Source organism: Camellia sinensis, chromosome 6 (assembly GCF_055761805.1).
Source record: "Camellia sinensis isolate YWXY chromosome 6, ASM5576180v1, whole genome shotgun sequence".
NCBI classification, from domain to species: Eukaryota; Viridiplantae; Streptophyta; class Magnoliopsida; order Ericales; family Theaceae; genus Camellia; species Camellia sinensis.
This window is the reverse complement of record NC_138966.1, coordinates 114,766,895-114,793,897: the sequence shown is the minus strand read 5'-3', so window position 1 is coordinate 114,793,897 and position 27,003 is coordinate 114,766,895. Positions and strand designations below refer to the sequence as shown.

Sequence of the window (27,003 nt, the reverse complement as noted above, 5' to 3'; positions counted from 1 at the left end):
CATAAATAATAAAAAAATAAATATAAATATTTTAGGCATGAACAAACATATTTTTTATATTTTCAAACATTTTGTTCAAACCAAATGCATTTGTAGTTTATGTTTTTTTAAAAATAAACAAAAACCAATTTATAAGATTTTTATAAACATAAACAAAAAACGTAAACGTTACCAAACGTTACCTTGACACACCTTTTTTTTTTTTTTTTGGACAAAACATGTTTTAATGTTTTCAACGTTTATGGTGTGTTTGGTTGGAAGATTTGAGAAGGAATTTGAAAAGGGAAAGGAAAAAGGAGTATGAAACTATGTGAAATGTAAGTATATTTTATTCATATTTCACCTAACTTTTCATTTTTCCTTTCCAAATCTCTCCTCAAATCCCCCAACTAAACACAGCGTTAGTACACCAAAAAAATAAAAATAAAAATAAAAATTAACAAAAAGAATCAGTGAAAAATAAATTCATGTGGGAGCAAAACATTTCCCATTTTGAAAATGTGAAACATTTTCCTCACAACACCACCACCAACACTAACCTGCTACTATAACTGAGCTCTACATAACATACCACCACCGGTTAAATTAACTTCCTTTCAAATAGTGGGTGACATTTAAACCAGGATCAGCAGCAGCACATACACGCCCAAACCAAGCATTCCAACACATCCATATACGCATGACTATGAGCTAAACAGATACCATGCAATTCATATATTAGGTCATGCCAACACATTCATATATGCATAATCAAATATGCTAGAGATTCAAAAAATTATATAAAAAATTATCTACCAAATGCCTCGCATGGATATGAGACTCTCATGAAACCCACATTGTGTAAATTCCACACCCATGTGAGATTTGGTAGAACTTTTAATAAAATTTTTAGAACCTCTAGCATTACTCATGCATAATAATGGGGCACAAATTTAAAACTCAATTACAGAGCTCACTTATCCACCCCATACTAGGCAGCAGAACAAGAAAAAACCATAAGCCTCACAAAATGCTGTGCAAATGAATGACGACCTGAACTTGAAAATTCCATCAAAAAGCCAAAGATGAGGTTTGTAATGGGGAAAAGAAACAAAAGCTAAAAAAAATGAAAATCTCGTTCTAAAAGAAATTCAATCCACACCAGTGACACCCAAATACATGTCATCTAGAAGACAAGACCATGTGGGAATCAATTACGTCTGATCTGAATCAACAATAGACAAAGACTACAGTGGAAATCCACAACTGAACAATACCAGGGGATGATCAACTAACTCTGAATCTATCATGGAAATATGACACCAATAATGAGAAGATAAATCAACAGAAATTTTCCAGGAGAACAAGGACTGTAAAGAACAGTTTGACTGAAGCAAGAAACATGAGATGTACTTCACACAAAATAGAAAATGAAATAAATAAAAAATGGGGAGAAGAAAAAGGAAAAGACGATGATATGAACCCGTAGGTGGAACTGCTCGAAGGGTGGAGACATCAAGGTGCCCGCAGAGACACATAGCTAGATGGGTGCAAAGAATTCAAGCTAGACCAAAAAACAATGACAAGCTCCATCTTGATAGAGCAAAAGTCAAGCATGTATGATGCAGATAACTGAAATAAAAGCAGCATTTAGAAAAGATAACCACCAAGTACCCATCATCATTGTATCTTTAACAATATCTACAAGTAAGAGAGAAGTAACGCCTATCAAACTCCAAAAACATAAACTACACAAATTGCAAAAAATATTTAGAAACAAAAACATAAACTACACAATTCATGGAAGCTCCGGGAAAAAACCACATATACACAATGAAACTCAATGTTTAGCCCATCGAAAGTTTAATATAATGAGGGGAAATATCAGCAGCACTAGGTGTTTTAAGCACTCTTCAAAAATCTCTCTGTGTATGCCTGCAAGAGAAAAATCAAGCTTTAGTATAACACAGCATTTTACATAAAATAATCAACTTAGATTTATGTTTTCCTAGGAATTCAATATTTTTCACAAATATCAAATTCATCAGATATTATCACAAATAAGCAACTTAATTATGAAAAGCAACACCAATAGTGTTACTGGTTCACACGGGCCAAGTGCCAAATTCAAGAAAACAACACTGCCAATTTGCTTCTGCACTTAAACAAATACCTGACAAAACTCTACTGATGGCTGACAAAACAGATTAGACCTAGCAATTGAATGGACACAAGAACAAATTATCTATTGGGTTGACCAGCTGAACGTATAATCTGTCAGAAAAATAGAGACAGCCAACTAGGAACTCACCTCGACGAGTTTGGCAAGCTTGGGTTTAGAATATGAAAGATACTGATCAATTTTATCTTGCGTCTTCGGGACATTAACTCCTTGAATGGTACTGGTCACTTTATCAACCACCTTCTTTACAATAGTTTTGTGAACTTCCCTGCTCAGCTGGCCTTCCTTCCATTTGGGCTTTAAAAGCTCCTTAACAAATTCCACGAGTGCAATTTTAAACAGCCGCATTGCCTTTTCATCCTTCCCATTAGCGCCATCCCCAATGCTGGCATCTGCATTCACATTTTCTGCGGGATTTTTTTCCGGCTCTTGCTTGCATTTCTCAGCTATTGGTTTACTGTCTTCCTCGACACCTGAATTCTCAACTGGCTTTTGCTGTCTCAACTCTGGACTTCTGTGATCATTTTCCACAGGACAGCCATTATTGTCGAGTTTGTCACTGTCAAGACCAACAGCGGCTGATGCAGTTGAATGTTCCAAGAGCATTTTGTTTTTCTGTTCAACAGAATTAGACAAAAACCCAGGTGGTTGGCTATAGTTGCCAGGCTTGTTAGGCTCTGTGCTATCACCTAAGGGGTTTTGGGACATTGTAGCTTTATCAGGCTGAGCATCCATTAAAGTAATGGGGGGAAGAAGGGTCACAGCATCAGGAAGAGAAGGCGCCAATTCTGTGGAATTTGGGAGGTTTAGTGCAGCATATAGTTGAGGGAGTTGTCCATTCCCAAATATCTGCGTCAGAGATGCTTGAAGGTTAGTTATTTGAGCAACCTGCTCACTGTCCACAATGTTCAGAGGCAAGCCGGAGTTCACCATTGGTTTGAGAGATTCTCCATGTTGAATCTGTGTCTGATTTTGCAGATTGGATGGAGAGAAGTTCTGTTGCAGTGACCAATTCGAATCAATATTATGTCCTTTTGAGGGGTTTATAGAAATCATGTGCTTACTTTGATCAACTCCACCAAAACTTGGCGGTTGAGGGCCAAAACTATCAGGATTTTGATTGAAATTCTGTACAGGCACAAGAGCAGGATGACTAGCATTTCCATAGATGTCTAGACTGTTGACTGAATTTAAATCATCTGCTTTTGCATTATTGTCCCTCATCTTTGTGTGGTGATGCTGCTGCTGAATCTGAGAATTTACAGGAAAAACTGAATGCATGACTGTGGTAGCAAGCTGCCGGCCTGAAGCTTCTTGCATCTGATTTTGTTCATGAACATTTTCAGGGATTCCATATGGAGTTTGAGATTGCAAACCATGGGAAGTAAGTCGGGACTCTTCCCTATCAAATGATTTTGCCACATCTTTTGATCCAGTACTTCCTATGTTCACAACATGACTACCACCCCCCAATTGACGGGACACATTTTCATCTCTGTCAACAACCTTATCTTTCCATAATGGACTGCCCCACATTCGATTCCCATTATCCAAACTATCATCAGCACATTTCTCAGCATTCATTGAATCAGTTAAATTCACATTTTCAACATTACCGATACACCACCCAGTGGATTTCGCATTCTCTGACACATCAGTTGCATCACCCCATTTGGGATCATTCCACTGTTTGTTCTTGTCATCCAAACAGTGGCTCCGTCTATCATCAGTCTGTTTCTCAGCAGTTATGGGACCAATTGAAGTCCCTTTTCCAACATCACCCCACCCAGTGGACTCTGCAATGTCTGAGACAGCAGCTGCTTCACCCCATTTTGGACCATTCCATGATTTGTTCATGTCATTAAAATCATGGCCCCTTCTATCATCAGCGTGTTTCTCAGCAGTTATGGAACCAATGGAAGTCCCTTTTCCAACATTAACCCACCTAGTAGACTGTGCAATGTCCGAGACAGCAGTTGCTTCACCCCATTTTGGACCATCCCACAATTTGTTCATGTCATCAAAATCATGGCCCTGCCTATCATCCTGTGGCATTCCTTCAAGATTAATGGGAGCAGGACAATCATGAGAAAACCTGCAGTTATCCCTTTGGCATTTCCCCATCATAAAAAACTTGCAAGGAGGATTGAAATTCTTGCGCGGTTGTCGCCTGTAATCATGATCAACAGATGAATGTCGATTGCCTCTTTCACTGTTATCACCAGAAGCATCGTGATGGAGATATTTGCATGATGATCCCCTCTGACACCTACCTTTCAGAAAATCATTACAGAGCATTGTAGATTTGCTGCTATTCATCGGACGCTCATCCTTCTGTCCATCATAAAAATTTCCTCCACGTTCCTCTCTAATTCTCCATCTTTCTGCTTGGTCTCTCTCTAATCGTCCCCCATCCCTGTGACTGAGGTTGTCCTGATGAAGGAACCTACATTCATTGCCTCTCCTGCATTTACCAAGAGTAAAGTCTCTACATGGTTGAGATGATACCCCCGATCCACTTCTTCTGTCACTCGATCTGTACGACTCTCGTCTATAATCACCAAGTGGGCTCCTGCACCTACCCCAGTTCCTGTCCCTGCTCCTGCTCCTACTTCTGCTCGTGCCTCTGCCTTGGCTCCGGCTCCTACTCCTGTCCCTCGCTCGGCTCCTACTCCTGCTTCTGCTCTGGCTCCTGCTCCTCCTGTACCTAATGAGGATGATAAAAATAATCAAAGTTCAATTACAAAAACTATGCCAACTAAAAATATTAAGGAAAAAATGTGGGAACTTTTTTTTAGGAAAAAAATATAAGAAATAGAAACGTATTTATATAGTATCAAAAAATAAATTAAAAAGCAACATTTGTAAATACAAACTCTCTTGAAAAAAGAATAACATTCACAGAAATTGAGTTTCATTAATCAGGTTTATAAAATCACAAACCTGCGTGACTGGTTCCCACCATTTTCAGGGTAACGGCTATGGTTTTGCTGTTTCCATCCATCAGACCCTGGAGATAGATGATAGCTCTTATCCTCATCCCGAGCCTTTCGGATTTCTGGAATATCACTGAAGTCTCTGCTTTCATCCTTCTGGCCATTGTTTCCCTGTGAAGATTCCCAAGATAACCTCCCAGAACAATCTTTTGACTTCAATGCATTGTCAACTCCCAAGTCAGGCAACTTTGAATCATGACTAACATGAAGATTGGAATAGTTTTCATTCCCATGACAAGCATTCTTTTCATTGATTTGAGCAGGAAGCTGAATGTCTTCTTTGCTATCCCACAGAGATTTACGTTTTCTGGCACTCCCACTCATCGTGTACCCTCGTTAAGGTATGCAGGCAATAGTTTATCTTTCAACCAAGATGCAGCAGAAGCTGGACAAGAAGTAATGATGAAAATAAATACTAAAAAGACATTAAGAAAGTTGTTTTCGATTTGCTTTCCATGGTTTTTTCTCTGGGATGTGTGTGCTTCTGCTCAGATTTTCTGAAGAACTTCCAATCAAAAACCCACCCCCAAGCAACATTCCAACTCCACGTACAGACAAAGAAGAAAACAGTGACTTAGTCTTAGAAATAATGACAGTCTTGAGGTTATTTAGCCATTCATAAACTCAAGCACCACAAACAGAATACTATTTCCATCTAACCAAAGAATGCAAAATCCATAAAAATCACCTAGAATATAATAAGAAGCAGAGAATCTAAGTTCATCAATGAGAAGATTCGCAAACATAAATGTCAACATAATCCAAAAAGTTGTTCCTAAAGGTTATGCGTCCCTTTTGTCATATGCAAGGAAGGTATGCTAACAAATTATCACAAGACATCCATGATGCACCATTCTTATTAGGGTAAACTTCCGCTGCCTTAATAATCAATCCCAAAGGTAGAAACTCAAGACTTCGAGGAAAAGATACAGAGCAATCATTTAGAGTTTGTCTGATCCTGCTCACTTTGGAATTGTCGTTTCTACAATAGATGCTGACCACAGAAGATCATCCATCAAACTAAACCATCAAGTATGATATTATTATCTAAACTGATATAGTGCTTGACCTGATCACAGGTACATAGCTTCATGCTTCATGATGATGACCAACATCTCCAACAGCAGTGAGTGCTACTTCCATCCCCCTCAACAAACCTATTCATGAGCTAATTCAATCTCCAGAGGTCCTAGTGTTGGACAATCTTAGGTGTACTTTGCATGTGATACTGTGATAATATGACAGAACCAGAAATAAACTAATATGATGCAAATCAGAAACAGCAGTAGAAACTAGAAGTAACACCAAAACTGGAGAACAAAATTAAACTTGCAAACATGTTTTTCCAGAAAAACACAACAGATCGAGGCTTGTATTTGACACAATGCCCTTGAGACAAAAGTCGCCCCTCGTACTTAAAAGTTTGATGAACGTTGCCTCCCAAAATACAATGATCTACAACACACAGAAGACAACACTTCAATCTGTGTCTAGCGAACCAACACAGTGCTTACACAACTAGCTCTACACTATTGACATAAGTACATTAAACTCCCTTTTAGTATGGTTAAGTGACCGAAACTAATGTCAATGGCGGGTAAACACTGAAATAAACAAACATAAATATATATTTTAGTAGGAAGGAGATGATAACATCATTTTTCATTCATATGATATTTTATTTTTATTTTTTTTTGGTACATCTTCCATATGATTAATGAATCTAAAAAAAAAAGACCCAGTGTTATGTGAGTTAAAACCTTGTGAAAGGTCAAGGTAAATTTGTCAAAAGTGTGAGGCTATCTGTATTTTCTTCAAACTTCAAGGGAGGTGAGTGTAATTTACTCTAACAAATTTTACTCAAAAAAATAATAGTCTAACGGCCCGACCCGACCCGTACATGTGCCAAACCTAATTCTATTTGGTGCGACACGGTGACATGCACGCTCACAAGCATCATGAACTAACATTGAACGAGGTCCAACCTCACAAACTAGGGTGCCCCTTGGGGCCTAACCCCATGTACAAGGCTAGAGTATATAAACATCATAAAAAGTGCCCTATTCTACCAATACATAACTAGGGGTGTGCGCGGTGCGGTTCGGGCGGTTTGAGAGTAAAATTATAAACCGAATAGAGGATTGGCGGATTAGCAAATTGCGGTTTGAAAAGTTTTGGGCAGATTGCAGAAAATTCTAACAAATTATAAAGTCTTTGCATAATATTTTTCACATATATAACACAAACTAATTTTACATAACATTTTTCATATATATAACTACTAATTTGTAAAAAATTTCACATATTAAATCTCTATCACACTCGTTTTTAATTTAATATTTCATTATAAGTTAAAAAAATATAGGATAAATTAAACTGACACCCCTGAGGTTTAGTCCAATTACATCCCACCTCCTGACGTTCTGAAAATTACATTCTCACCCTTGTGATTAATAGTCTCATTTCACAAATCCCCTTGTGCTGAAGATCATGGAAAGAAAAAAAAGAGCAAATCTGGAATTCACATGAAGCACATTTAGAGCATCAAGAATTAAAGATTTGGAATAATTTTGAGTCTTCATGTCATTATAGTCGGTTTTCGTGATTAAGGGTATAATAGTAATTCCAATAATTGTTGGACATAGGTTGTAGGGATCACCTATGGGTTTCATTTTGAGTCAAGTTATTAAATGGGTCTTATATATAGGTTTTATTATGTCTAAAATAATTTTAGTAGTCAAAAGTTAGGTTTCTTATTTTGATATTGAAGTAGAATTAGAAGTCATTAAAGTTTCCTATTATAATTGAAGTATAATTGGAAATCATAATTGGTCTAAATTTAAAATATTGGTAGTTGCTAAATATTTTTAGTTTCTAAATTTAAGTAGTAGTCCTTATAGAATTAGGAGTCTTTAGCCTATAAATAGGCGTGTAATCTCAATGATTCAATAGAAAAGTTAATATTATGAAAATTTAAAATTATGTTTGTGTAATTGGCCTATCCCTTGCGAGGGTGAAGCACTTCTCTCTCTCTCTCACTCTCTTTTCTTTTTCTTCTTCTTCTTCTTCTTCTTCTTCTTCTTCTATCAAGCAAGGTTACTGGCTACGTCACTCTTCACAGTGTTTAGAACAACCACCCAACTATCCCTTAATACTTGTGTTTTCATTCCCAAAAACCCTACCTTTTTACAAACTCTCACTACTTGTAAGAAAGTAATCCCTACTCGTCCTACATCACCCTGCTTATATAAAAGGCAATAACTCCTATTAGAAAAATAGAGGAATTTATATTGAAAAAAAAAAAGTAAAGCAAAGGAAAGGAAAAAAAAAAAAAAAACAAAGGAAATGAAATGAAATGAGGCAAAGCAAAGCAAAAAAAGAGAGTGCATGAGTTCAATAACAGGGGGGTTAGTGTAATTGCCAAACGTCAGGGGGTGATATGTACTAAACCCAAACCTCCGAGGCTGTAAGTGGTAATTTACCCAATATATATGTATTAATTATAGTAAAGCGGAGCAGTTTCGAAGGCAGATTATAAATTTTAAAGTTTAAACCGCGGCTAAAGGATAGAGCAGTGCGAATTGATGCAGATCGGTGTGACTTTGACGGTATTTTGCACAACCCCTACCCATAAACTTAGAAAATATGAGGAAGAAGAACTCCGAAAATATGAGGAAGAAGGAATATATTTCTGTTATATTCAAAACTTCTTATTTTACAAGACCAAATGACACTCCTTATATAGGAGATATTACAAACATCATTATAACCCATTATATGCCACTTACATATTATATATTACCACTATCTACCACTATCATATTATATACATGCCACTATCTACCACCAACACCACTATCATATTCTATACATGTCACTATCTACCACCAACACCACTATCATATTCTATACATGCCACTATCTACCACCAACACCACTATCATATTATATGCATTAACACAAATTTCCAGCACTCCCCCTCAAGCTGGTTTGAAGATATCTTCCATAGCCAGCTTGCTAGTCAGCTTATCAAATTGCTTCTTGTGTAGTCCCTTCGTTAGCACATCAGCTAATTGTTCACCTGTTGGAAGGTAGGTCATACAGATTATGCCAGCATTGATTTTCTCCTTGATGAAATGTTTATCCACTTCTATATGTTTTGTGCGATCATGTAGAACTGGATTATGAGCTATAGATATAGCTGCTTTGTTGTCACAATAGACCTTCATAGGTGTCGGGTGAGAAAGCTTTAATTCTTCAAGAATTCTTTTAATCCACATTACTTCACAGATTCCATGGGCAACAGCTCTGAACTCTGCTTCTGCACTACTTCTAGCTACCACATTCTGTTTTTTACTCCGCCATGTAACTAGGTTCCCACCTACAAAGGAGCAGTATCCGGATGTTGATCTCCTGTCTGTAACACTTCCTGCCCAGTCTGCATCTGTGTATACTTCAACTTGAAGATGTCCATGTTTCTTGAACAGTAAGCCTCTCCCTGGAGTTCCTTTCAAATATCTTAAGATCTTATAAACGGCCTCAAAGTGCTCTACCCCTGGTGAGTGCATGAACTGACTTACCATGCTGACTGCAAAGGCAATATCAGGCCGCGTATGAGACAAGTAAATCAATTTCCCGACAAGTCGCTGATATTGTTCCCTCTCTTTGACTTCTTCAGCCTTAGCAGCTTGTAACTTCAAGTTAGGCTCGATCGGAGTCTCCACCATCTTACAACCAAGCATACCTGTTTCTCCAAGGAGATCAAGAACATATTTTCTCTGATTAACGAATATACCTTCCTTGGATCTTGCAAATTCCATTCCGAGGAAATACTTGAGAGCTCCCAGATCCTTAATGTGAAATTCTTTTGCGAGTTTCTCTTTGAGGGCTGCTAACTCTGCTTCATCATTACCAGTTAAAATGATGTCATCAACATAAACAATCAAAATTGCAATTTTACTGTTTTTTGAATGTTTATAAAATATTGTGTGATCTGCTTGACTCTGCGAGAAGCCACAACTGATAACTGCCTTCCCAAAGCGTTCAAACCACGCTCTTGGTGATTGTTTGAGTCCGTATAATGACTTGTTCAATCTGCATACTCTGTCGCTTCCAAGTCTCTGCTCAAATCCCGGCGCTAGGCTCATGAACACCTCCTCTTCAAGATCACCATTGAGAAATGCATTCTTAATGTCAAGTTGATGTAGAGGCCAATCTGAATTTACTGCAAGAGATAACAGTACTCTGATGGAATTTATTTTAGCAACAGGAGCAAACGTCTCCTGATAGTCGATCCCATAAGTTTGAGTGAAGCCTTTAGCCACCAGTCTCGCCTTGTATCTCTCAACGCTTCCATCTGCGTTACATTTTATCGTAAACACCCATTTACACCCAACTGTTTTCTTGTCTTTGGGTAGATCAACTATCTCCCAAGTACCACTTCTCCTTAAAGCATTCATCTCCTCCATGACTGCTAATTTCCAATTCGGATCATCCAATGCTTCCTGTATATTTCTTGGAACAAACAAGTGTGAAATCCTAGATGTGAAAGCTCTATGGTTTTTAGACAGTCTTTGATAGGAGAGGTAATTTGCAATAGGATGTTTAATGTAATTTCGGACACCTTTCCTAATTGCTATAGGAACATCAAAATAGAAGGAATAGGATTACCTAAAATTTCGATGCCAGAACTCGGGTGGACATTCGGGTCATTAGGATGGACATTCAGGTCATTATTCTTCAGATGAAATCGCTTCCTAGTATAAACCTGAAGCTCAGGATTTAGATCATTTTGTAGTACTTCTCCCCCTAAACAAGAATCTTCTTGACTAGGCACCATAGAACTTGGTTCTCCTAAGTGATCATTATCAGACAGATGTGGTTTTTGTGTAGGATAAATGACATTGGGGAGCGGGATAGAAATATCCCAAAAACGATCTTCTACTCCACTTGTCTCCCCCTGAAGAGAAGTGTTGGGGAAATAGGATTTTGTTTCCACAAATAACACATCCATACTCACATGAAATTTCTTGGTTTGAGGATTGAAACACTTATACCCCTTTTTGTTTGAGGAATAACCCAAAAAAACACATTTTATAGCACGGGAGTCAAGTTTTGAACGAAATTGACTAGGAACATGAACATAGGCAGTACATCCAAAAACTTTGGCGGGTAAATCAGAAAACAACCTCGTGTCAGGAAAAAAAGCTTTAAGACAATCGAAAGGTGTTTTGTAAGTTAACACCTTTGTAGGCATCCTATTTATCAAATAAGAGGCTGTTAAAATTGCTTCACCCCATAAATATTTAGGAACATGCATGTAAAACATTATAGCACGTGCAACTTCAAGTAGATGTTTATTTTTTCGTTCTGCAATGCCATTTTGTTGAGGGGTATCCCGACATGTAGATTGATGAAAAATCCCTTTTTTTTCCAAAAACTCACCCAACTGCTCATTGAAATATTCTGTTCCATTATCAGAATGTAAAATACCAATTTTGGTTTGAAATTGGTTTTCAATCATATTGTAAAAATTTGTGAATAAATTTTTCACGTCAGATTTTTTGTTCATCAAATAAATCCAACATAAGCGGGTATGGTCATCAATAAATGTAACAAACCATCTTTTACCAGAAAGAGTAGTGATTTTAGAAGGGCCCCAAACATCACTATGAATCAAATAAAAAGGTTTTGAAGTCTGGTAAGGTTTTGGCAAATAAGTAGAGCGATGAAATTTTGCAAAAATGCAACTTTCACAATGAAAAGAAGAACAATCAATCCCTTTAAATAATTCTGGAAATAAATGTTTCAGATAAAGAAAACTAGGATGTCCTAGCCTATAGTGCCATAGCATTATTTTTTCTCGAACAGAGATTGAACTAGTACTATTAAAACTCTGAGCTTTTTTATTACTAACAGGTACTTCATCAAAGTAGTAAAGACCTTCAAGCATCCTAGCACGCCCAATCATCATCCCCGAGTTCTGGTCCTGAAATTCACAATGGGATTCAAAAAATGTAACACGACAATTAGAATCCTTAGATAGTTTACTGACAGACAAAAGGTTACAGGCTAAGTTGGGGACGTGAAGAACAGCATTGAGATTAATTTTCTCAGTTAGTTTAATAAATCCTTTTCCTGCAATAGGTGAAAAACTACCATCGGCTATTCTGATTTTGTCATGACCAGAACAAGGGAAATAGGTACTAAATAAATGGGAAAAACTAGTCATGTGATCGGAGGCACCGGAATCTATGATCCACGGAGAGAAGTTTAGGCAAGAGAAGACTTTAGGATTTTTACCTGTTTGTGCCAACAAAACACTAGGAGTACCGGATGAGGAGTTGGATTTTATCAGCTTTAAGAGTTGATCAATCTGCTCTTTGTTGAAGGGACCTGAATCGGCTTCATTAGCGGTAGGAAAGCCACGATTCTTCTCTCCTTGTTTGCTACTTTTCCAGTTGACAGGTTTGCCATGGATCTTCCAACACGTTTCGCGTGTATGGCGAGGCTTGTTGCAAAAATCACACCAGACCCGTGGCTTATCATCAAACCTGCGCTGGTAATTTGCAGCCTTGTTGGCCGCAGCATCGCTAATTAAAGCAGAAATTTCAATTGATTCACCAGTACCTTTTTTCTTAAGCATGACGCTCCTTCGGCTCTCTTCCCTTCTGACTTCGGCAAATACTTCGCCAATGGATGGGAGAGGAGGTCTGCCAATAATTCTTCCTCGCACTTCATCGAACTCAATGTTGAGGCCGGCAAGAAACTTGTAAATACGGCTGTCTTCCACAGTTTTCTTGTGGTGGTTGCAGTCGTCAACCGATTTCCATTCGTATGTGTTGAAGATGTCAAGATCCTGCCACAACCTTTTCAACGAATTGAAATATTTGGTGACGGAATCATCTCCTTGACGAATCTCTCCCAACTTCAAAGTTAATTCGAAAACTTGAGATTGATTTCCTAGGTCAGAATACATCTGACTAACATTATCCCACAATTCTTGTGCAGTAGGATAGCACATGTAATTAGAGCTTATATCCTCCTCCATAGAATTGACCAACCATGTCATAACCATGGAGTTTTTAGCGTCCCAACTGTCGAACAGCGGATCATTAACAGCAGGAGCCTTCTTGTCACCAGTGATGTAACCGATCTTTCCTTGCCCACGGATATACATCCGGACAGATTGTGACCAGCGGAGAAAATTATCACCATTTAGGCGGATGGTGGTGATTTGGACAGAGTGAGAGTTGGACGTTTTCACCGGAATGGCAGCGGCAGGGGTTGAAGTGGTTTCGGACGTGACTTCCGACATGGCTATGACGGTTTTAGGGCTGCTGCGTTTTTTGTTGCTCTGATACCAACTTAGAAAATATGAGGAAGAAGAACTCCGAAAATATGAGGAAGAAGGAATATATTTCTGTTATATTCAAAACTTCTTATTTTACAAGACCAAATGACACTCCTTATATAGGAGATATTACAAACATCATTATAACCCATTATATGCCACTTACATATTATATATTACCACTATCTACCACTATCATCATTATAACCCATTATATGCCACTTACATATTATATATTACCACTATCTACCACTATCATATTATATACATGCCACTATCTACCACCAACACCACTATCATATTCTATACATGCCACTATCTACCACCAACACCACTATCATATTATATGCATTAACACAAATTTCCAGCACATAACTACCATTCTCAAATGGTATACTCTGAGTCCATTTCTAATTCACCTACTAATGATTTGATTAACCCAATACATGTAATTAATCACCACATGAAGGTGAACACATCACTACTTGGACCCACCTAAAAGGAAGTATGGACCCTGCACATAAACATAAGCTAAAAAAAATAAAAAATAAAAACCCTTAATGGTTCAAAACCATTTTCCAATAATACCCCACACAAATGAAAGATGTAAATACAGACTAGAAGAAAATAAAATTTAAAAATATCCTTCATATGGAGAGATAGCTTTTGGCCTTGAACCTTCCTTTGTGAAAGACCAAGGACAGAGCTACAGCTATGGTGATGCCACTGGAATTCCAAAAATGTTTACAACATTCAGAAGTTTTGAATTTTAACAAATTGAACCCAATAAACAAAAAACTTATTTTGCAGTTTACAAATTGATTCGGTACAATTAAAAATAGCAATCAGATTTATACAAAATTTTCAAACTTCTAGAAGAAAAATACAATACAAACTAACAAATTTTATAAAATTTTCTTACTAATTGATATGTCATGCAATAATGAATTTTAAAAACTAAAAGGTGCCACCATATCATGAGATTTATTAACTATTTTATCGAAGTGATAATATTAATGTCCCAAACTTCGTTTTGTTTGCAATTTGACTAGTTTGAATTAATTTTGTCAATGTGATTGAAAATATATGGAATTTATATGGTATCATGTGATCTTTAATGTTGATAGTTTGTTTAGAGGTGACATTAATGATAACTGGTTAAATGACCACACTCATTGTAATTGCTAGCTACGCCACTGTGAAAGACTATCGCATTTACTGGCAAATCAGTAAACATAATGTCTTGACTGTTCAACTATTTGTGCAAACCAAGATAATGGACTCCACACAGAATATTTCTAGACATAGGTTGGTTCTCATGGTTGTGTTCATTTTGACTTTGAACAACTCATCATTTTTCATGAGTGCTCTAAAGCATTTAACCTTCTCAATTCTCATAGAAGCAACCCATTTACACTCATAGGTGATTCTTAATAAGAGCATCCTGCTATACCCCACTTTGGTTTCCAAGATCTAAGAATCATTAAAAGCATAGCTTACCATGACAAACAAACACTGTAGGCATCACTATTTCATTATGGAAATAAGTTATTAGAAATTATTTCCTTAGTAATCTCGATGAGTCGCACACAATTCAATTGTCCCTTTAGCTCTTGAGATCTCTATTCAGTTAAATTGGGTTGCCATTATAGTGACTCTCAAGCAATATACTTTAGTCTTATTCCCCTCAATGAACAATTCACTTGCTCTCTAGTCAAACCTACGAATATGCCATCGATGGTTTTAGGTCCTATCTTTGACCTTTTAGGAGGAGGAACCACCACCACCTTTGCTAAACACCAGCATAATTTTTAAGAATTTATAGGAAGATTTCCAATCTTTCTATAATTCTCATAAGGTGTCTTATTGGTTTTCCAGTGCAGTATCTTATGAAGGATGCAACATGCTAAAAGCACTGCTTTCCCCCACAAATTCTGAAGTAATCCTGAACTTAGCATTCATCATCTCTTTGATAGTTATTCCTCCCTTTAGCAACTCCATTTTGCTTAAATGAATAAGGTGCAGTGGTTTGGTGAATAATACCATGTTGTGAATATAACTCACCAAAAGGTGATTTATATTCACCACCTCTGTCAATTCTCGGCAACTTAATCTTTCTGCTAAGTTGATTTGCAACCACATTTTTAAACACATGGACATTTTGAAGGCTTCATCCTTGATACTTAATAAACAAACATAACAGTATCTTGTGCAATCATCAATAGAAATAATAAAGTACTTTGTATATCCTCTACTTTGAACAAATTTTAAATCACAATATCATTGTGAATTAAGGGTTGGTTTGGGATGTTCTAAAAAAGAGCACTTTTTGACTTATTGGCTTATATGGGTTGGGTTTGGGTTGGGTTTGATGTGATGTGTTAGAGAGATGATGTGATTTAAATAAGATGATGTGACTTAAATAAGATAATGACTTTTTAACTTTTTATATTATTTAGATCATGCCAAACTTGACCTAAGTCTAAAGACTTAGTACTTCTTCCTATTGATTGGAATGAAGTTTTCATTAATTTTGCTTCTACAGAAATTTCACATCTAAGATTAGAATCAGGGTCAAATTTAGGCAAGCAATGTATGTTAAATAATCTACTTAGTCTCAAAATTAACATATCCTAGTCAACCATACCATAAATTAAAAAAAATGAAGCATATAAACAGTTTATATACTCTAAATATTAATAACAACTGTAGGTACAATTGTCGTTACATTCACCTTAAAAAATCAAATCGCTCAAATACCCGTTGCCACGTACATCCCATTGGGTAAAAACTTGTTTGACTCAAAGACCAACCTAAACCTATTTTTACTCAATAGTGACCCAAGAACTAAGTTCTTACAAACGTCTGGCGCATGCAACAAATCATTGAGAGCGAGTTCCTTTCCTGAAGTCATCCTCAAGACAACCTTTCATTGCCCTTCAACTTTGAAAGTCGAAGAGTTGCCAATGAAAATAGTTCTCCATTGTCCACCACTTGATAGAAAGAGAAAATCCTTTTGTCTGAACATGCAACACATCATTGAGAATCAGTTCCTTCCCTTAAGTCATCTACATGACAACCTTTCATTGCCCTTCAACTTTGGAAGTCGAAAGTCACCAATGAAAAGTTGTTCTCCATTGTCCACCACTTGATAGAAAGATAACATCTTTTTGTCTAAACAAATATAGTGAGTAGCTCCAGTATCTACCTACCATTCCTTGGGATTTCCAACCAAATTAGCTTCAAAAACCACTGCGAAGAGATACATGTCAGACACACTAGTAGAAAGGTTGTCAACTTCGGTCATATTGGCCTAAGTAAGTTTCTTGCTAGAACTCCCTTACTCCTTGCGCTTGCAGACAATCCTTAACACAATGCCCTATCTTGTCAAGTTGTCATAGATGTAGCACTTGCCTTTGAACCTCTTGGTGTCCCCCTTTTAGTGCCTTGTTTGGGACCATCGCCAGCAACTTCCTTTTTCTTATCGTTGTAGGGTTTCTATATTTGTTCCACTACATTGGCTTTGGACTCCATGTATTGATTTCCCGCTTTTTTTTCAAAAACACAATTGTCTTCCTTCATCCTCAACCGTATAATCAAATCTTCTAATTTCATATCCTCACACTTATGCTTCAAGTAATTTTTTAAATCCCTTCAGACTAGTGGGTAATTTTTCAATAATTACGACCACCTAAAAAGATTCACTCAAAGCCATACCTTTTGCATGGATGTCAAGAAAGATCCATTGGAAATCATCGACTTGACTACTGACATTCAAATCCACCATTTTTCACTTTAAGAATCTATCGACAACAAATTTCTTCATTCCGACATCTTCTGTTTTGTACCTTTTATCCAACGATACCAATAATTCCCAAATTTTTTTGATCGGATTATACACATTACATGATGTGTCATCCAATCTATTGAGCATATAATTCCGACATAAAAAATCAAAATGCTTCCATCACTCCACCGCAGTAACCACTTGCCAGTTGATTTCAGTCTCTTTCAGAGTAGGAACATCTTCATAGAGAAATTTGGCCAAATTTAGTGTGGTTAGATAAAACTACATTTTTTGCTTGCCATCTTATTGTTGGACACTTATGTGTACTTTGTGTGTGACACTGTGATAATATAACAAAAATATAAAGAAACTAATACAAAGAAAATCAAAAGTGGAAACTAGAAAAAACACTAGAACTGGAAAACATAATTAAACTTACAATGATGTTTTTCCAAAAACAGAGTAGGTAGAGGCTTGTGTTTGACACAATTTCCTTAAGACAAAATTTGCCCCACTCTATGGTGCTCACAATTTTTATAAAAGTTTGCCTCCCAGGATACAATGATCTACACCACAGAAGATAGCACTTCAATCTGTGTATCTAACAAACCAACAGAGTGCTTGCGCTCTCTTATAGAATGTATTGATGCAAAACCAGGAAGAAAATTGAATGCTAAGAATGCAGCAGAGGACGGTGTTCACAAATGAATCCATGCATGTTCAGATAGCCATTGGTAACTGTTTAAATGACCTGAACCGTGAAGAGATAGCACCTTTCCATGGAAGAGGTGCAGCGACATGCTTTATCTGGGAACAACTTCGATTCTAATGGTTCATGTTTGACTCAAAATGGTAACCAAATAAACCGGTAAAAATTTATTAAATAAATTTTATCCAGAAAGATAATATACTCTAATGATCCGACCCAACCTGCAACAATTTGGTGCGTGGCAAATTTGTTACCTCATAACTATGGAACTAACTACCAAATGATTTGTAGCAAACCAGACGGGTGTGAAAAAACAGGATTTAGATATTAAAAAATTATGTATCCTCGAGTCTCAGAAGGTTGCTAATGTTTTTAAAAATTTGACAACCACGACACCTGATTCTTGATATGTAACGCTCAATACTCCTGATACCATTACACCGCAACCGAGAGTCAATTTCTCACTCACCTACTAATGATTTTGGTTAACCAAATACATGTAGTTAATCAGCACATATAGGTGAACATATCACCACTCGGACCCACCTAAAAGGATGTATGAGTCCTACCAAAACATTACCTCAAAATTTAATGGTTCAAAACCATTTTCCAAACACTTGAGAGCAGCAAAGAATTGAAATTTGGCAGCCTCCATCATTCTGATTACAAATGGGCACTAATGCATTAACAAAAAGTAAGCAAGGCATAGATGGCACTAGTGCCTCAATGCCCCTCCCATGTGCGTACAGTTATACAATATAAAAAACAAAAAGATGATACATGAAATAAACCTAAACAAAATAAAATAAAAAGAGCAAAATTGTTGTCTTCTTGTGAACTCTACAAAGATGATAGGTATCAAACCAAAACATTAGATGCCCAATGATAACTACAAATATGAGAAGCCCGGATTTTATTAGAGAAAGAAAACAACAACAACAAAAAAAAACAATTTTTTTCACTCACCCACGGTGAGAGGGTTTGGTGAGAAGCTTCAGAGAGATACAAGTGATATAAAAGGAAGTTGAGGTCATAATTGAGGGAGGATTTAGTAAGAAAAAGTATTGTGAAAAGAAAGAAACTAATGTAGAAATAAGGTGGAGAGAAAAAGACTAATAGAGAAAGTAATGAGTTACTATAAGTTCACTTCACCTTGAGACAAAACTAATAGGGCCAAAAATTGTATACTTGTAGCAATTTTAGAGAACATATGGCAGAACATTTTTTCATTAAAATCCAGTGGGAAGAGATGCCCCCACTCACCCTAACGTGCACCCACCCTTGTTTGCAACCAATTAGCCACCATGTTCTCTCTCTCCACCACCACTGCCAACCAAGGGGGATGAAACTTTGTAAAGAAAAATGATTTGAGTGCAAATAGTGGTGGCCATGGCTCTTGTTAATGGAGGGAGTCATGATGAAATTTATTGCAAAAGGAGAAAGAAAGCAAAAATGGTGTAGAAAATGGGTTTGTTGATGGTAGAGGTGTTTAAAAAACCAAATGATCTGATCAAACCAACTGATCCGACTCAAACTGATGGCTCACAGACTGTTTTGCACAAACATACAGTCGGAATCGGGCGCTGAAAGTCTAGAAATTCAAATTTTGGTTCGGCTGTCGGTGCCCAGTTATTCAACCCGTAAAAAATCTGACTGACGGAATAATTTGGGCATTATTGTTTAAATAGTTGTACATGTGGCATATTCTTAATAACTTATCATTTAAGGCCACCAGCTAAATCTCACGTTGGAATTTGATACTCATTTATCACTCATCCATCAGCAGCTTTATCTAGAATTGACTAGGAAGTTAGAAAGTTAGGAACACATCTCTCTCTCCTCTCTCTATATTCTCTGTATCTATATCATTTGCCTATATCTTTCTATATTTTCTCTCTCTATATCACACTCACCTACATATTTTCCTCTCATTCTCCGTCACTGGCAAAGATGAGATAGTGTGCCAACGCCAACGACGACAAGATCGTAGCAGTGGTGACAAGATCAAAGTGGTGGTTGGTTGTGAGATCGCGACTATGGTGATACAATGGTGGTGGTATGGATCTGTTTTGCCTCTTCCTCTTCCCTTCAACCCCTACCCCTTTTGATCTCCTTCCCACAAAACCTCTTTAATCTCTCCACTATCGAAACCCCTTTGTTTTGAGATTGAGATCTTTTGATATTTGAATGGAGGGTTTTGTTTGCACCGACCGAAGCCCAACCGGTTGTTACACCGCCCGAAATGACCAGTTTTGAATCATTACTCTGTTGAGATCTTCTCCTAACCGAAATGGTCGGTTTGGTTGACGAATTACTGGTAAACCCAACCCGGTCCGACCCATCCGGTCCTGTCCCATCCTGTGAACAGCCCTAGTTGATAGAGGTGGAATAATTCAAAATTAAGGAAGGAATAGTAATTGAAAGATTTCCATCAATTCACCAACTCAATAGGGCCATATGAAAGAGCATAAATGAGAGAGGGCTACAATTGAAACTATAGGGGGTCAACATAAAGTAGCATACCATCTCGAAAATCAAGCTAAATTACCCTTTCGGAAATTCAAAATTATAAAAATTTAAGAGTTTCTTTCTATAAGTAAAGATAACTCTTTCATTAAATGGTGCCAACAAAAGGGGCATAACAATATATACAGAGTCTACAGACCATATACAACCAAAAAAGGGGGGAAAACAAACGAAAACAAAAACAAAAAGAAATCTCCCATATATCTACAGGGATATAAATGTCACAAAGAATCAACAAAAAAGAAATTAAAGAAAAGGAAAAGTACCCCTCAACCAAAAAGACATAGAGACTAGCACTATACCCTTCAAGCCAATAATCAGGCACTCTACACCTTCAAAGGCTTGCCAGTTCCTCTCTTTCCACAAGCACCACATCAAGCATGTGGGGCTACCTCCCAAGACTTGGTGTAACTCTGATAGGACAACCCCTACACAATGCAAAGAGCACCTTGACTAGCACAGGCACACTTAACACCTAGAAAACACATCCCTAGCCACTAAATAATGCAACGAAAGATTACTGACACTTCCCCCCTGCACACTTGCGCATGTAGCATTAATCTAAAAGGAATTTCAGAATCCTCAGATCATCTGTCAGCAGAATAGCCTGCCAAGTTGCCATTCCTGCAAAGAAAGTAACCTTTTTTGGTGGGCTGCCATATGAAGTTGCCATCCTCCAAATCCCTTTCCAAGGAAAGGCTACATCCCCAACCCTAACAAGCTTCCTATAAAAGGAGGCTACCGCAAACATAATCATTCTAAGCCCTCCCCAGACCAAAGTATCATCCTTACCTTCTGGGACCATCCTGCACTAAAACAAGTCAGACTGCCTTAATTGACCCCACTTCCCAATCCTCAAAAGACCGGATCAGCAGGTTTCAAACCATTCCCATAGAAGAGGAGAACCAACAATCCCTTACTGCAATATTTGGTCTAGCCACAATCCAATCAAAAAAATTGAAAATCACCTTCAAAGGTTTCTAATTGCATCATTAATCATGCCAAATATCAAATTAACTTCGAAAATATCTATTTAGGAAATTTAAGATATTTTACCTATATCATAACTACACTTAGCTACCCCAAGTTAACCCAAGTCAAAAATATTCCTATCCAAACCCATTTATTATTACTAGGTTCAAATAGTTTAATGCAAACATTATATTTGAAAGGAATAAAAGATGAAAAAAATGGTAAGAAAGTACTCTTTTGACATCCAATGACTAGCTGTGTTTTTCATTATCGGGTATTATAATGTTCTATCTTGTTTATGAAGTTGTATACAAAAAAGGAGTCAACTTCATCACATCACTCATGAAAGTGATTGACGACCTTTGCAAGCCTTTTCTCTAGTGAACAAACCAAGACCCTCAAATCATCCAATGATGGCACAAAATCCCGTTCAACATATTCATGGTGCTCATTCTAAGAATTGTAAAGCATTACCCTAAGAAACTATGAAGCACGTGTATGGGCACTAGTATGGGTATGTTCATACAATATAAGACCTAGGGGAAAAAATTATTTTTAATTTGGAGAAGTGATATTAAAATTAGGTAAATGGTTTAGTTGGCCAAAAGTAAGGAATAAAATGAAGTTAAATGTCATTATATTAAAGAATTTACAAACCAAAGCTTAGTTTTAAAATCATACCAAGCACAAGAAAAGAAAAGAAAAAAAAAAAAAAATTCCAATGAAACGAACTTCACTTCTATATAAAAAGAAAATACTATTTTAGCTGAGGTACGACTTGGTACATTCTGGGTACCTTTGTGGTACGTCAAAAATTGAGGAAAAATATTGGTACATGTTTTGTGTACCCAGTATGCATATATAAGTACCATGCCAAGTACTAATACCCAATACAAATCTGGTATATGTACGACATGCTTTTCAAAATACACATGCTTCGTAGATGAGCATAAAATGCATCACAAAATGACACCGTGCCTACATTGGTGGTGTCAAAAACAATAGAGCATATACTCCCTACACACAAGGTACAAAACGCATCTTTATGCATAACAAGCTTATTTCAACCAACTTGAAAAATGTGTGAAATGCTGCATGAACTGACCAGTATCAAAGAAGGGCGGCCACTTTAGGAACACAAGGAAGTAAAATATTAGGCTGCAAATGAACCAAGATGCTCATGAACAATTTGAGCTCATTCAAGTTGTTTGTTACATAAATGAGCCAAGGTTAACTTAGAATTGGCCAACACTAGCGTGGCTAATTTGTGAACACAAGCGAATTGGTATGTAAGGCGATAGTAAGATGAGTGCAAGGTTGGTGAGACTTTTCCAACAATGACAAACAACAAAACTAAATACTTTACTAGAATGAACAAGAAGTTGACACTTGCATGAGTTATGGAATGAAAAGCATTAGAATTTTACTTTTTAACTTTATCAAACAAGTCCTTGTTTCCACTTCTCATGTACAATTTTACTATTACGCTAAGAAAGTCATCCTTAAAAATTATTTAGCACTACAATCATAAAAAAATTGCTCACTTTGTACACACTTTTACTTATGGTTTATTTTTGATCCTCTATCTATCTATATATATAAATAAACATACCAATATATGTAGGTATAAGCTAATAGGCGTTCTCTTTCAACTGAGTTGTTTCATGTTTCAAAATTGTATATGAGCTTGAGGCAAGACAAACATGTAGGGGTGTTTGAAAAACCGGATAATGTGCCAGCCGAATCAGACCAAGCTGACTCGTTTTGGTCGGTTCTCACTAAATACGGTCGGCTACGGTTTTGGTTATGTTAAAAATTAATTTCCCAGTTCGGTAGCAGTTTACAAATTATGTATATTGAACAAAACCGAAACCAACCTATTTAATGTTCAAGTTTATCAAAGTGTTGCTATAGTCTCTCACACACCAAATCACAACCTTAAAAGTGAAAAACTCCCATATTTTGTTTGATACATCCATCCTGGAACACCTGTCTGAAAAGTGTTTTATTGGTCTTTATAAAAATAAATGTTGAATATTGGATGGTAGATGGTAGATGGGACATTTCACATTTGTTTGTCATACTAGTAAATCAGAAGGATGCGTTTTCCATTTCAAATAGCCTGATGTAGCATTTTACTTTCTTTGACTAAATGAGAGGATCACCAATGTCACTACTATTTTAATTAATCCAGGTCGAATATTTTGAACATTGAAGCGTACTAACTATAGCTTTATGTTTTGCATGATGTTGTTGATTGGTTGTTCATAAAAACATGCCCAATTGCAAAATGACCAAACCAATTGAACCAAACCGAACCGCCACAATGCATAACGGTCTGGTGTGGACTATAATTATAAACAGTCTGTTTCGGTTCTTGCTAATTGCAAACCGAGAGGATCGGTGTGATGCCAAATTCTTCATAAAAGCCAACCAAACCGAACTGTTTATACCCTTGCAAGCACGAGTTTCACTAATTATTGATGAGCTGAGCATGAGTTTCACTAAATATTGATGAGTTAAGCCTGAGCATGGCTTAGCCAAGTTGGGCCAAACACAGGCCAAGCCTGAGCATGCATCTGGTGTGACCGAGCCAAGCGCAAACAACCCCAAGCTCAGCTCGGCTCAGCTAATTTGCACCCCTACGGAGTAGTAAAGTTTGATCCATACAAGATGATGCCAAATGTCTTGAAGACAAGTACACAAAATTGCATCCATCTACACATGTGAAAGACAAAGAAAAAAATGGATCAAACAACTATAATAGATGAATCTAATAAACTAGATGACTAGATTTACGCAGAAAGTATGCATTTATAACTTAATTATAAAGATAGCAAGTTGATTATCATAATTAGCTGCATTATTGGCCATACAGCAAGTGATGGAAATCACACTTGCCAACAATGTTAAGGTGGTGAAAAGGGTTGTCATGATGAACTCAGAAACAACTAGACTGGACAGCCCTACAACAAAAAGCCTTACCGGCTTCTAAAAGGTTGAATCTGTTATGCATATACGAGTGTGTATGTGAATATATATATATATATATATATAGAGAGAGAGAGAGAGGGAGATGCTCTTTAAAATTTCAATTCTACTTTTATCTAGTTGGCCTTCCACTCCGTCAAACCGGCATATTTATATAACATAAACCTGAAACAAGTCAAACCATTCTGAAACTCAACATGGCCCATACCATAATAGGATTCAAATATCACCTCTTAAAACATCTAAACTAAGGAACTACAAGAAGATCCATCACAAATTTATATTATTGCTACAACAACTATAAGAAATAAAATCACATATAAAATATATATTCTATTTGTGAAAGGAAAACAAAATAGAGATGTTAACTTACAAAATGTCCAAAACAACAAAATAGAGAGAGGGAAAGGAAAACAAATTCTTTCAAACTTTTAAGCTACAGAGAATTCTATCATCCACATGAGATGATTTCAACCCAGTTAGCAAATCAAAGTAGTTGAATGATTCAATTTTGGCAAAAAAGAAAGAATGAAATATAATCAACAGTTCTTATTTACAGCTTCTGACTAGTAGCATGGCACCTAGTTTCACATTTCACACGCCTGTCAAAGGAAAATGTGAACTTATTCATGAGATTGAAATTATATTCAACCTCACAATTTACTAACACTTTCCCACAAAATTTAACCCACTGAATCAGCAACACACATTCCACATCGAAAACATACAAAACCAAAAGACACCCAATTTAACAATAGTAGCTGTAACCATCATTAACTAAAGTTCAAACCAGGCCCCATCTCAAATCCAACAAACAAGCACCGAGAATTACAGATCCAACACACCCAAAAATAGTAAACAAAGGAGAAACCAGAACTCCGAATATTTCATTTTATTATATACTAAGGAAACAACGTTCTCTTACTTTCCTTCATTTTCCAGGCAGCCAAACAGAGGGGTAACGGTAGACAGAACAAACACAAACATTACATTCTGAAATATTATTGACTTACATAAAAATAAAAATAAAAATCTTCAACCAAAATTAGATTGGATTTCACTCTATAAACACGTATACATATAAATAACAATGCAAATCAATCAATTAAAAAATACACGGCAAAAACAAAACCCTAACTTGTATGTATGAAGATAGAGAGAGAGAGAGAGAGAGTCTGACCTCAGAGTCGTGTGGATGAGAGAGAATCGCATAAGGGAAATTGAGAAGAAACCCTCGCTCTCTCTGTCTCTCTCTCTCGAGTTCTTCAGTGTTGTGCGTCAATGGAGAAATTTTTACTACCAAGGGTTGGATTTCTCATTAGTACTAGTATTTATTGTCTGTTATGGTATTTGTATTTATACCGTATTGGCTATGTTTGGATACATTACAATTCTATGTCAACACCGATTAGTCTATTCTACACTTGAATTGCTAATCCCGATGGGGGTTTTTGGTTATTTTGGCATAGGATTCACTGTGTTAGTTTCAATTTTTTGAATTTAATTTTTTAAAAATTAATTTTTTTGTTTTTCATATTATTTTATTTTTAGTGAATATTTTTAATTTTTAAGTTATTTTTTTACTTTTTTAGATATATCTTATTTATTTGTATCTAAAACGTAAAATATTTAAAAAAATAATAATTTAAAAATCAATAAATACACAAGAATAAGAAAAATATATTGAATTTTTTTTATATATATTTTTGTTATTTAGTGAATATTTTAAAGATTTTTTTTCACAAATATTACACTTTTTAAGTGTAATTATATTCGGTATATCTAAAAATTTAAAAAATTGCTTAGAATATTAAAAAATTTAGTGAAAATAAACAAATACAAAAAAGAAAAAAATTTAATTTTCTGAAAAGTGAATCTTAAAAAAAGCAAACCAAACAAACTGATTGTTATCTTGTGATAAATTGTGGATAAAATTATTCCCAGTACGTATGATGAAAGAAATTCAAATAAGTTAATTTGAGTCATAAAATATGAATCAAATACAAAATAATTTTACTTAGTATAAAATAATTTGGTCTTGATATTGACTTAGGTCTCGTTTGCGAATATGCTATTTTAGTAATTTTTTACATTTTTGACTAAAATGCCATGTAAAAAAACCTAATATGTTTTGGATGACTTTTTAGTTTTTTACGAAAAGATGTGTAAAAAGTAGAGAGAAAATATAATCTTTGACTTTTTAATATGAGTTATTAACTTTTTAATTTTTTAATGACTTTTTAATTTTTTAACTAAAAAAATTACTTGCCAAATGATGAATGTTTATTTCTTTTTGCTTGAAGATAAGTAATTACTTGGCTCATCTCGTTGAACTTGGAGAAATATATTATAAACCCCAATTTTTTTCTTCATATTCGTTTCTTTTCCCGTCCTCCACCTCGGCATAGCGCTTAACTAACTTTTATTGTTCAAATAGTGTCTTGGTTAATTTTATGGATGGATACAAAAAAAATAAAAATAAAAATTATGCACAAATTCAATCATTGT

The 27,003-nt window shown here is 36.1% G+C and overlaps 2 protein-coding genes across 9 annotated transcripts; both read right to left on the bottom strand.

Moving 5' to 3' along the window:
• Window positions 1–1,628: 1,628 nt before the first annotated feature.
• On the bottom strand, window positions 1,629–25,824 carry LOC114265457 (zinc finger CCCH domain-containing protein 55). Of its 8 annotated transcripts, none has more exons than XM_082876962.1 (6): window positions 25,676–25,821; window positions 23,958–24,222; window positions 17,737–17,863; window positions 5,105–5,542; window positions 2,291–4,868; window positions 1,629–1,914 (listed from the first exon to the last, which is right to left on the bottom strand). In XM_082876962.1, exons 4-6 carry the CDS (start codon window positions 5,479–5,481, stop codon window positions 1,882–1,884), a joined length of 2,988 nt encoding a protein of 995 aa, XP_082733088.1. In that variant the 5' UTR covers window positions 5,482–5,542; window positions 17,737–17,863; window positions 23,958–24,222; window positions 25,676–25,821; the 3' UTR covers window positions 1,629–1,881. The 8 variants fall into 8 exon arrangements, with proteins under 8 accessions (XP_082733088.1, XP_082733091.1, XP_028062080.2 ...); XM_082876965.1 differs by lacking the exon at window positions 17,737–17,863 and adding an exon at window positions 2,153–2,192; XM_028206279.2 differs by lacking the exon at window positions 17,737–17,863.
• Window positions 11,891–13,236, bottom strand: LOC145794031 (uncharacterized). Its single transcript, XM_082876966.1, has 2 exons — window positions 12,460–13,236; window positions 11,891–12,145 (listed from the first exon to the last, which is right to left on the bottom strand). Exons 1-2 carry the CDS (start codon window positions 13,232–13,234, stop codon window positions 12,111–12,113), a joined length of 810 nt encoding a protein of 269 aa, XP_082733092.1. The 5' UTR covers window positions 13,235–13,236; the 3' UTR covers window positions 11,891–12,110.
• Window positions 25,825–27,003: the final 1,179 nt, after the last annotated feature.